The 12,879-nt window shown below is 31.6% G+C and overlaps 1 protein-coding gene across 1 annotated transcript; it reads right to left on the reverse strand.

Annotated features, from left to right (window-relative positions):
* Window positions 1-404: 404 nt before the first annotated feature.
* On the reverse strand, window positions 405-1,394 carry LOC116001679 (osmotin-like protein TPM-1). The gene has a single exon (XM_031241578.1). It carries the CDS (start codon window positions 1,378-1,380, stop codon window positions 667-669), a length of 714 nt encoding a protein of 237 aa, XP_031097438.1. The 5' UTR covers window positions 1,381-1,394; the 3' UTR covers window positions 405-666.
* Between the last annotated feature and the right edge of the window lie 11,485 nt (window positions 1,395-12,879).

The raw sequence follows: 12,879 nt of genomic DNA on the forward strand, positions 1-12,879 counted from the left end.
AATAAATTATAGATATGAGTAACTGAGTCAAGCCCAGCTTTGGATATCAATGATGAATTTATAAATTTTAGAAATGCATTGGTAAATTTGCAGTTTTATTTTTTATTTTTATTTTTTTTAATAAATTTCTTCTAGTGTCTGTTTTTTGAAAGTATATAATTAATTATATATTGTATTAATCAAAATTTAGAACATATATATTACCATGCTGTATTATATTCATTGATTTAATGAGTGGTTGACAAAACATAAACTTCATTGACTAAAAACAGGCAGCAATACGATGTAGGTACAGAAATAGGAGCAAGATTTATTATCACGCATACTATCGAATAATGACAATGGCTGATTTTTTTTTTTTTTTTTTGTTATTAAAAAAAAACAAACCAAGCTGCAATATAATGTAAGTAAAGAAGACAAGTGTAGTTTATTCATCAGTACACACCTTTTGATAGTGATGAAAGATTTTCTTGTCATCCAAAAACTTAAAAAAAAAACCAACAATAATACAACCTAAGTAGATAAACCTTTTATTACAACGTAACCATTTATTATTGTAATCGGTCATCAATGGATTGTGTACAACAAACCATCCATTTTATTCAGATTTCACAGCCTTAGATCAGCCACTTATTCTTAAACATTTTAGGGATATAATATAACATTTCATGGGCAGAAAACAACGGTATAATCCGTGCTTCCTCCCGCGCAAGTGAAAGTGCTGGTGGCATCATCCTTAGGGTAACTATAAGCATCAGGGCATCTTGTCTTGAAAAACCTTGAATAATCTGTGGGCCCACATGGTCCATTGGTGCAGCAATACTCTGGTTTTCTAAAGGTGGTGCAAGGGTTGTTACACCCTCCGGCAACCTTGAGAGGGCCGGGGCATTGGCCGACGATATCCGCCGTGCATGAGATTGCACGGCATTTGTGGTTGGTGCTGGGTTTGGTGGGGGCGAAACTCATGGGGATGTTGAAGCCGTCGACGTTGGAGATGTCGAAGAAGTCGAGGTTGTTGAATTGGTTAAGGGCGTACTCGGCTAGGGTGTTAGGCGGTTTGCCCCACCCGGTGCACTGCAACACCCCACCGCAGTCACCGGTCTCGCATGAGCCCCTCCCGCTAGAGTCAAACTTGCACTTTGTGCGGCCCCATATGCGGGCCATTTTCGTGCCGGCTGGGGCGTTGATCTTCCAGCATTGGCCATGGTCGAGGCGGCGGCCACCGCCAATTGGCGTTGACGCTGCCCACACGGTGTAGGGGCAGTTGTTGTGGACTTCGAAAGTGGCGGCGTAGCCGGATGTGAATAGGCTGAGGAGGAGGAGGAGGAGAACGGAAAGAGTTCTTTTTTTGAAGATGGAAAAAGTTCTTATGTACTCCATGTTGCTGATGACAATGTACTTTAATGTGTGATAAAATAGTGGGCTTGCTGCTAACTATTTATAGACTTTAAGGGTGAGAATAGTCAACCAATTTTAAGACTTTAGTAATGGAGGTTTGAAAATTACTCTTAAAAAAAATACGTTTTTTTTTGTTGGGTCACTCTATTTATATGAGATAACAATTTGCACCAATCCTTTAATTGTTAATGTGATTTTCTTATTGACCCACTAATTTTATATGATATAGTGATTTTGATTTTTTTTTTTTTTGGTTTTGACAACTTTGGTTCCCCGATAAAGATTTTAATGGTTTAAAATTATAAAATATAAATTTGTTTTTATATTGACTAAATAGCTCTACACATGCAATGCATGAAAAAATATCATTTTTAGTCTATCGAATATAATACATGTATCAATTTTAGTCCTTGACTATTAAAATTTTTAAATTAGGTGCATGACTATTCAATTTGTATCACACTTAGTCTATCGTTAAATTTTTTGGTCAAAATTCTGGCCAAGTCACTGGTGATCGACAAATTTATTTAATTTTTATTTAAAAAAATTATTTTAATAATTTTTTTAAAAAAATTTAAAGAAAAAAAAACGCCTACAACCCTCCTCCTTCGCCTCCGACAGGGGAAAGAGAACGCCGACCACCCCACCCCTCTTCTTTCGTCTCCGTCGGAGACAAAGGAGGAGAGGGTGCCAGGGTGGGGTGGCTGGCGTTATTTTATGTTATTATTTTAAGGTTTTAATTTAAAAATTTTTAAAATAATTTTTAAAATAAAAATTAAATAAATTTTGATTGAAAATTTGACTGAAATAGGATCAAATGTGATACAAGTTGAATAGTAATGCACCTAATTTGAAAATGTTAATAGTCAAGGACCAAATGAGATACAAATTGAATAGTCATGCACCTAAGTCCTAATTTGAAATTTTTTATAGTCAAGTACTAAAATTGATACGTGTATTATAATCGAGAGACTAAAAATGATATTTTTCTCTGCAATGCAAATATGATGGACTTTAACAGTTTTGTTGGTGAGGAATCAAAGTTGTCACTTTATAAAAAAATGGGTGGCTAATTGTTGATAAATTAGTTAAAATGACATTTTTTTTTGAAAATAGTTAAAATGACATTTAAAATGTCTATTTTGAGGTATACTTTTGGGTGGTGTTCACTTTTAATTTGAGTCAGGTCATGTAGATTTAAATTCTCCTAGTTGAGAGGTTGAATTTGATATATAATTATAATCTCAAAATTAATAATGAGTGTACGAAGAAATTAATTTTCAAAATGGTGTATCCATTGAAGTTGAGAATATGGAGTTTCGAAATATTTTAAGTAGCTTTTGTATAACAATATTGAAAATAAATATGAATTTATACTAGTATATATAATAGATACAATTCAACTTTTTTTAGTAGTTTGTATTTTGTAGCTTTCTTTCACGCGAGCCGCGAGGAATGCAAATCTCATAATCATATGCACCGGTCACCACAAACTATACTAATTAATTACGCTCACATATACAACTTAGGGGATGAATATATACATATACATACATACATACATACATATATATATATATATATATATATATATATATATATATATATATATATATAGATTAAGGATCAAATGAGGATCTATAGTTATGTGAGGATCATGTGGACTTATTTCATCCTTTTATTTAAATAATTCAATGGTTGCGATTAATTATATGCAATAGATTTAATTTTACGCGCTCATTTTGTTGTGCATTCAGACTCATTTTGTTTTGCATTCGTTTTTAGTTTGTTGTGCACTCGGTCTCAGTTTGTTGTGCATTCATAGTGTGAATGTTGTGCATCTCGCCCACTTTGTTGTGCAGTTGCATGCATAGCCGTTAGATCAGTCCAAATGGATGATATGGATTAGTCCACAGGATCTTTACCTAATGATAGGTCCTCACCTGATCCGGAACATATATATATATATATATATATATATATATATATATATACATATATATATATATATATATATATATATATATATAAAGGACAAAAAAACATTATTTTTCCAAAAAAAAAAAGAAAAAAAAATAATTTTGGCATAAATAAGTTACAGTTGTAACCAAAAGTTGAGTGGGTGGGTGGGTGGTGGGGAGTGCGTTTTCTTGACTAAGCCTAGGAAACAAATGGCAAAATTTGTACAACCTTAAAGTTAAAATTAAAATTCAATTAAACTTGGTTCATGTTTTTGGTCCTCTTGTGCTAATTGGGAGAGGATATTAGGTTTTCCTAATTCGGTCTCTTTCCTTTGAGTTGTGTATCTTAGATTGGTTCAAGAAATTTATCATCTAAGACATTTTAAACAATTAAACAAAGCAGTACATAATTAGGTCGGAAGGATAATTAGGCACGTTAGATCGTACATACGTAAAATATTTGTTACAAATAGTTCAATTCGTGCACTATTATCATCTATCCTTGAAATTAAAATAATGAGTTAATTATCGAAATGGTCCATTGACTATAACAAAATTACTAATTTAGTATTTGATTATTTTTTTACCAATTAAATCCCTCAACTTTAAAAACCTTAACCAATTTAATTTGGTTATCCGTTTGTTTTGCCGTTAAACATCCGTTAACTTGGGACCAAATTGGTCTCACTATAATCAATGAACCATTTCAGTAATTAACTTTTCGGAGAAAATGGAGCATGTGATGACCAAAATGGTCCCTTGACTATAACAAAATTACTAATTTGTTCATGAGTTAACGAATGTCTAACGGCAAAACAAATGGAGGATCAAATTGGTTAAGATTTTTAAAGTTGAGCGACTTAATTGGTAAAAAAAATAGTCAATGATCAAATCGGTAATTTTGCTATAGTTAAGAGACCATTTTGGTAATTAACGTAACTCTTAAAATAAATAATTGGGGCCCTAAAATGGATGACAGAGTGAGGAGTATGATTTTCATCTTGAAGGTTACGGGTTCGATTTTTACTAACACTCTGTTGTTCGAGCCAATCACACAGTCTTATTAGTGTTGTCTACCTCTTATGTGTGATTTGCAAGTTATCGTACGAGAGTGAAGCTTATTCAGTACATATCTTCAGATAGTGATTGTGGATTTCTCCGGTCATTCAAAACCAAAAACGGCGTGGTCGCAAATCATTTTCTTTAAGAAAGAAAAATAAAGAAACACGTTAACTTGCACATTTGAAAAATGAGAAACAAAGGATGAAGAAGGGGAAAATTAATGGAGAATGGACGATGTAAGTGTAGCTGTGTAGTACGTCTTAGCTTTTCATTTTCCCAAATATATAAAGTCCTTCAAAATTAAATTGTTGAGGGTTACATAACATTTGTTTTTCAATTCTATCATCCAAGAAAATTTAACATTACATTAAAAGAACGCCTTATCAATTATATTTCTAAAATAATATTTGCTGATAATAATTTTGTTACGAAAATTAATTGCTTGATGTTATTTAAAATCATAACAATTAAGCTAGAAAAGCTATTTCAAACATTTGATTTTTTTAAAACTTCTCTCTCTTAAAAATGTTTCTAAATCTCTAAGATACCCTTAACACATAAACATGAAATATCATCTTAGATCATTATCACAGAATAATGAAACAAACAATTAAACTCTTAAAAGAATATGTTCTTTTATATATATATATATATATATATATATATATAAAATTAATATCACTTTTGGTCCTTCGACTTTTAAGTTTTATCAATTTTGGTGCACAACTTTAAATTTTTTCAATTTTGGTGCCTAACTTTGTTATTTTATCAATTTTGATCATTCCGACCAAATTGACGTCGAAATGTTGTCGGATTTTATATCTTAAGGGCACAATCATTATCCCAAAGAAAGATCTTCAATATCTAAACAAAATCACTGCGTTCTGGTAACTCTCATATTGTGGCTGCCAAGGTTTGATCCCGTTTCCTTACCTATAATCTAGCTACTACCTAGAAACTAATTGAGCTGCTGTGGGGGCCTAGACTTATTTTCCTTATATTTTAAAGAATTTGGTTCATAATTAAGCCAAATTTTACCAAGTCTTACCAAATGTGAAATAAAAATTTCAGCTTTTAATTATTAACTGCGCTCTATTTATATTTAATTGTGCAATTTAGTCCAATATAATTGATCTCTACTTAGGCATAGTCAAAGTTGTAGGCTAGTGCCGGGCTTGTGATACTTAATTCGATGATAAAGATTTGAAGTACTTTGAGAAATATAATTATATATATATTTTTAATTTTAGTGCAAAATTGTCAAATAATCATCTGTAATATACAACTATATATAGAAGCTAAATCTTATCTCCAATTCTAAAAAATATAGAGTTGATTTGAAAATATCCAAGGATACGTTTTAAAGAGCTATGTTGCACGAAAATAAGAAATCGAAAATGGAGAAACAACGATTTTAAAGAATATATATAGGAAACAACTGATACTGAATAACAGTTTCACATTTTTGGGTACTGTATTATATCGAAAAGGAACTGCAGTTGTGTTGAAAGGGAACTGCAGTTGTGTTGAACTAATACTGAATAACAGTTTTACATTTTTGGGTGTATACTGTTCAATGAAACTGTTGTTATATCGAAATGATATTGTAGTTATGTTGAAAGGAAACTGCAGTATATTATAAAAGAAACTTTAGTTGTGTTGAAAGGAAACTGATTAACAATTTCACATATTTGAGTGTATAATGTCGAATGAAATTGGAGTTATATAAAAAAAGAACTGCAATTGTGTTGAAAGGGAATTGCAGTTGTGTTGAAAAGGAATTGCAATTGTGTTGTTGAAAGGGAACTGCAGTTGCACGGAACGGAGGCCGTTTCAGCTGTTTGTTTTCATTAATCAAAACTACGTCATTTTGATGCGCAGTCTACAGTAAAATTTGAACTGGTCTCCTTATTGTCTTTCACCGCTTGAATCACTATTTTAGGGGGGGTGTATTCAATCAAAACTTTTATAGACTTTCAAAGAGTTTTTAAGTGATGGATTTTAAATGACTTTCATAGAATCTTACTAGACTTTTTTAGAATCTTTTAAACTTTCATAAACTTTGTACAAGTTTATAAATGTTGGTAGGACTAACATTTATTAACTTTTAAAAACTTTGTCATATTCAAAAGTTTATAAAAGTCATTAAAACTCTAAATTAAATTGAATACACCCTTACAAACATTTAATAATTCCTATTAATATATTATTTATAATTTTCTTACAAATTTGTTTTATTATATATATATATATATTATTTAAAGTAAAACAGAAGCATCTGAGGTTTTGGAAGTCATTCAGTTACCCTTTTATTAGTAAGAAGGGATTTGTTACGTTGTAGTAAATGCCTTTGACGGCAGATGACGAAACAGTGAGGAATAAGATAGAAAATTACTCGTAATCAAATTGTCGAAACATTGATGTAGAGATTGATATAATTACAACAAAAAAATTAGGGCAATAAAATTAACGAGATAACTGGAATACTGAAAAATAATTTATTAAATTTAGGTATAAGGTTTATAAAGTTTAAATAGGAGAAAAAAATAAAATTTAAATAGAGAGAGAAAATCTTCAGAGTTGGTAGCAAGAAAATTTTGAAATCTTAGGACTGAGGGTTGGATTTCAACTATTTATATTTGAGAAGGAAAAGTGTACAAAAGTCATAAAATTTAAAAGTCCATACAAATTCATAAATTTTTGAATACCACATGACTTTTAAAGACTCTTTAAAAGTTTTAATTGAAATACCACCCGACTTTTAAATACTCTTTAAAAATCTTGATTGAATACCGCATGACTTTTAAAGACTCCCTAAAAGTTTTAATTGAATACCTCCAAACTTTTAAAGTTTATAAAAGTATATGAAAGTCATGATTGAATACACCCCACTTAGAATCCAGCTCAAACTCAACATTACGGAACCCCTTCTCCTTGACTAGTCTTAGATTTTCCCTAAGCCTCCATAGCTTAACCAGTAAGCTACGCAAATTATGACATAGGTCCAATACGACGCCGTTTTACTATATATTTTTTTTAAAAAAATTACTAAACATATAGTCCTGAAATGTGTGAATATGGAGGTTTCAAATTGTAAATATGGAGTATAGAATTTGTGAATGTAGAGTTATGAATGTGTGAATCTGTAGTAGAGTTAACAGAGTTCTAGCAGCCCTGAAATGTGTGAATGTGGGAGTTAACAGAGTTCTAGCAGCCCTGAAATGTGTGAATGTGGAGGTTTACAGAGTTCTAGCAGCCCTGAAATGTGTGAATGTGGAGGTTTTAAATTGTGAATATGGAGTATAGAATTTGTGAATGTAGAGTTATGAATGTGTGAATCTGTAGTAGAGTTAACAGAGTTCTAGCAACTTGTAGCCCTGTAATGTGTGAATGTGGAGTTCCCAAGTTGTGAATATGGAGTATAGAACCTGTGAATACAGAGTTTTGAATGTGTGAATGCATAACAGTGGTAATATAGTTACTAAACATATAGCCCTGTAATGTGTGAATGTGGAGTTTTCAAATTATGAATGTGGGGTATAAGGTCTGTGAATGTAGAGCTTGTGTTCCGTTGCGATGAGGAGCCGTTAACGCTGTTAATTTTCTTCTTTTTTTTAAAAAAAAAATAAAATTGTGAAACGACGTCGTATTAGACCCATGTCCACCTTGCAAGGTGGACCTGGGTCCACGGCATAACTAATGAGTAAGCTAGTAGTAGTCCCTATGTTGATAGTGAACCCAACCATCTAATTCCTCATGTGGTCTTGAATCAATTCCCTGTACTAGCCAGCCCAGAATTAAATTTCTTAGCCCATCCAAATTGACTTTAACAAATAATGTAACTAACAATTTTATATAAGTGTGAAGGTTTATTCTTAATCCGCTACTTTGGTGCCTTTTATTCAAGATTGTGGCCAAGACTCCTATTAATGTGATTAGAATAGTTTATATGTAAAAGTTGAGTAATTAGTTTTAATCTTTTGGTATGTTCAAACATCCCAAAATGTTTGTCAATCGTTTAAGCCCTTCAAATTCTTGAGTCCCAAAGGCCAAAGTGTTTTTAAAGCTTTCCTTGTCTCAATTTTGTTTTAAAAAATGGTTTCTAACACATCCAAAACAATTATTTTCAAGTCCACAATTAGTTTTCAATCAATTGCCCGGTCATATTGGTTTCTATGGTCAACATTGTGCTAAGAATTATTTTGACTTTTGATTCTACAACTATTAATTAGGTCATTTTTAAATTTGGTTTTCAAATATTGCTTTTGTCATTCTTGGTGCAGAACTTTCTATATATGTATGAAATGTCTGTTCATTCTAACAAAATTCTCAATAAAAAGCAGTCAAAATACATTACATTTTGAATTCAAAATCATACATTTTGTCTCCAAAAATACGCTAACAAGTATAGTTCAAAAACAAAAAATAGAACACATTGCAATCTAGCTATTTAGTCATCAGTATGAACTAACGGGGCATTTGGTTGGAGGAAGGAATTAGGTGGGAAAGGAATTACAATTTTATGGGAAAAGAATAATGTGAGGATAAAGTGAAAGTTCAAATTCCAGTGTTTGGTTTGCATGTTTGGTATACATGGAAATTGAAAGGGAATAAGTAGCATTAAACAATGCAAATTTCAATCACTATTGCATAGAAATAAAGAATATAATAAACAATGCAAATTTCAATCACTATTGCATAGAAATAAAGAATTCATTCGCTATTATAAATAAATAAAGTTAACAAACACACAACTCATGCCATTCGCTGTTGCATAGATCGGCGCACAGAATGAACATTATACAACACACCCACCATCGGCAGACATAATGAAAATTTTGTTGTTCAAAATTTAGGCAAATACGCTATATACACGTATCAACTTTAAATACTTGAGAGTTTTGAGAAAACATACTTAATTAAGGTTGTCCTAGAATGATTATTGTTCATGAACGGCGTTTCCGGTTGATAGTAGTCGAATAATAATACACGCTATAATCTAGAAGGGAAGGTTAAATTTTCAAATTCACCACCCACCACGTTTAGTCATAAACTTTCAAATTGACTATCCATGGTCATTCGACTTTCAAAGTATTATCATCTGTGGTCCAAGATAACCACCTATGGTTCTTCAGCTATCAAATTTTAACCACACATGATTTTTCTAGGAGGACCACAGTTGTTTAAATTTTGAAAGTTGAAGGATAATGGGTGATTAACTTGGACCACGGATGAGAACAATTTGAAAGTCGAAGAACCACGGGTGATAACAATTTGAAAGTCGAAGAACCACGAGTGATCAATTTGAAAGTTTAAGACTAAACGTGACAAAATCACTATACTCGAAGAACCTCAAATGGTATTAACTCCTATAAAATATCTAACAAATAACAAAAAGCTCATCAAATAATTATGTAATAATACAAATGATATATTGTCACTTGAAATGGTTAAATCTTTTGATGAAAACATTTTGTTGAACGATATATGAGACCATAAGCTAAGTATATAATTAACAACAATGAAGTAATAATTGATACTCCGTATAACAAGAAACTGCTCGAATCATGCATGATCACTTGATGAAATAAGTATACTGTATTAAATGATAATTAGAATTCCATCCTAAGTAACGAGAGATCATATTTAAGGGGTGTTTGGTTATTGGCTTATAAGCCAAATTTTAGCTTATTTGACCAAGTTTAGCTTTTTGACCAACCAATAAGCTATTTTGAAGTGTTTGGTAAATGGCTTATTGGGCCAATAAACTGAAAATTGAAAAGCTAATGAATGTAGCTTTTTGTATCAGTTGGTTGGGAACAATGGGTATATTGACTATTTTATATTTTAAAATCAATGGGATTTACTTTTAAATGGGTGGTGTGTTTGTTATTTTATAATTTTATAATAATAATAATAATAATACCCTTAAATGTCATTTTACATTCAATCAGCTACTAGTAAACAGCTAATTTACCAAACAGTTTTTTATAACCAGCTGGTCAAACCAGTTAACGCAATCAGCCATCAGCTACTAGCTAAACTAACCAACTATCAGCTATAAGCTATCAGCCGTTTGCCAAACACCCCCTAATGATTGAGTTAATTCCATTTTTGGTCCTAGATTTATATGTGACAATCTACTTTTAGGCCCTGTTTGGTAAATAATCAGCCTATCAGCCAATTTTGGCTTATTTGACCACTATTAGTTGTTTGGTTAGTAAACTTTTTGTAACTCCAAAATGCTAAAATTCAAAAGGCTACTCAAAGCAGCCTTTTCAATTAGCTTTTTGAGAAAAGAAATTATACCAAACAGCCATCAGCTAACAGCTAACTTATTAAACAACTTTCTACAATCAGCTAATATTATCAACAAATCATACCTTCTAACCCAAACAGCCAACCCAATCAACCAACAGCCATTTACCAAACAAGGCCTTAGTCTTTTTTTTATTAGAACATCCTCATTTGGTCCTAATATTATTGTGGCATGATCAATTTTAGTCCTCCAGTAACAAAATTGTTGAAATATCATTAAATACAAAGACATTTCAATCGTTTTTATACAAAGTATATTAAACCGCTATATTTATGTTTATTTGTTTGAAGACATTCATAATTGAAGATCAAAATGTCCTTGTATTTAACAATATTTAAATTGATTTGTTGATAAAGGACCAAAAATGGTCATGCCACAATAATAATAGGACCAAAAGTGGATTTTCTAATACAAAAGGGCTAAAAGTGGATTGCACTAATAAATCTAGGACAAAAAATAGAATTAACTCTTAATTAATTATTTATATAGATTAATGGATCTTATCAAAGCTAATTTATTTAATAGAATAATGCAAAATTTACAAATTAAATTTACAGGGTTTGGGGTCCACCCACGTTCGCTCCGAGAGCTGGCCCAGGGGGAATCGTCACTTGTGAGAATTGCACCCGGGTTCTCCCGAAATTCCTCCCCACAAAGAGAGCTCAATTGCCACTTGAGCTACTCCACTGGGTTAAAATTTACAAATTAATTAGTTTGTGATATTATTGCACTAAAATATTGAAAAAATTATAATTGTTTTTTTTTAAAATTTTAATCTATATAACAACCAATAATGTTAGACCCCTAACTGGAACTAAAAAAATGTTGGTGTAATAGTCTGCTATAACATATTGTACTTTGTGTTCTTCTTATTGTGCAACATCTAATTAAATTCCTAATATATCCTAATCCTTTATAATTTTACCAAATTTTTTCCGTTAAATATAACGAAAGTTTAACATTAAATTCTTTAGGCAATTTGTTTCTTTATTACAGTTTTCAAACAAATTGGCAATATTCTATAATACAATTCTGTATAGATTCCTAACTTAAAATTAGAATATTGAAGTCTTAATAGGATTCTATAATACAACGGTTGTGCTGGGTTTCGGCTTCCGGCCGGTATCTCTCCCTCTAACCCTTTTTTTTTTCGTCGTCAATAGAGCAGCAATAGATTCCGGGGTGGTGGTGTTTATGGCAGTGGTTGCGGTTCGCGGTGGAAGGTCAGCTTGTGTCGCCTGTTGTTCTCGCCGGAGAAGGGAACCGTGGTCGATAGAGAGGGGAATAGCAACACCATTCCAGAAATGTAACTGTAGTTGTGTTGAAATGTAACTGCAGTGTATATGAATTGAAAGTGAATGGCACGGCACGGAGACCAATTCATCTGTCTGTTTTCATTAATCAAAACGATGTCGTTTTGATGAGCGGTCCACAATATAATTTGCAATCCCACACAGGAAAGTAATGAGTACGCCAAAAGTCTTTGGTCAATTGTTCTCCTAAGTCTCCTAATTAGTACAGGCGACAAATCGATTCTAGACATGCTCAAAAAATTCTGCGAAGTATTAATGAAAAAAATTGAAAATTCCACACATTATAATTACCCTTATTTAAGAGATGAAGCTGAAAAATGGTAATAGTCTATATAGAAACATAGGTAGAATATACACCTAATAAGATAATAATACAAAAAATATTTATAGATAATGGAGCATATATATGTTTAGCTAAAAAAGACATGATAGCACCATGCAGATGGAAAAAATTAAGTAATAAATGAATGTCAAAAGCTTATGTGGATCAGTGACACGGGTCAGATTTTTGATTTGCGAGGTTAAAAATTTGACTCATTAGTCAAAGATTTGACCTATTAATCAAATATCCGACCCGTCTTACGGATTGAGACCCGTGAGACGTTCTCACACAAATGTTACCTTAAATCGATTATATTAAAAAGAATTTTACCAATACATATTCTTAAATAATATGAAACATACTTTTTTATTAGGAAATAATTTCTTAGACTTCTTTAAAACACAAGTAATAAACAATGAAGCATTAAGTCTTTTAACACCCTGTAATAGAGTTAGTAAATAGAGTTAGTAGTATTCAAAAAAAAAAAAAAACACCCTGTAATAA

This window comes from Ipomoea triloba, chromosome 13 (genome assembly GCF_003576645.1).
Source record: "Ipomoea triloba cultivar NCNSP0323 chromosome 13, ASM357664v1".
Lineage (NCBI taxonomy): Eukaryota > Viridiplantae > Streptophyta > Magnoliopsida > Solanales > Convolvulaceae > Ipomoea > Ipomoea triloba.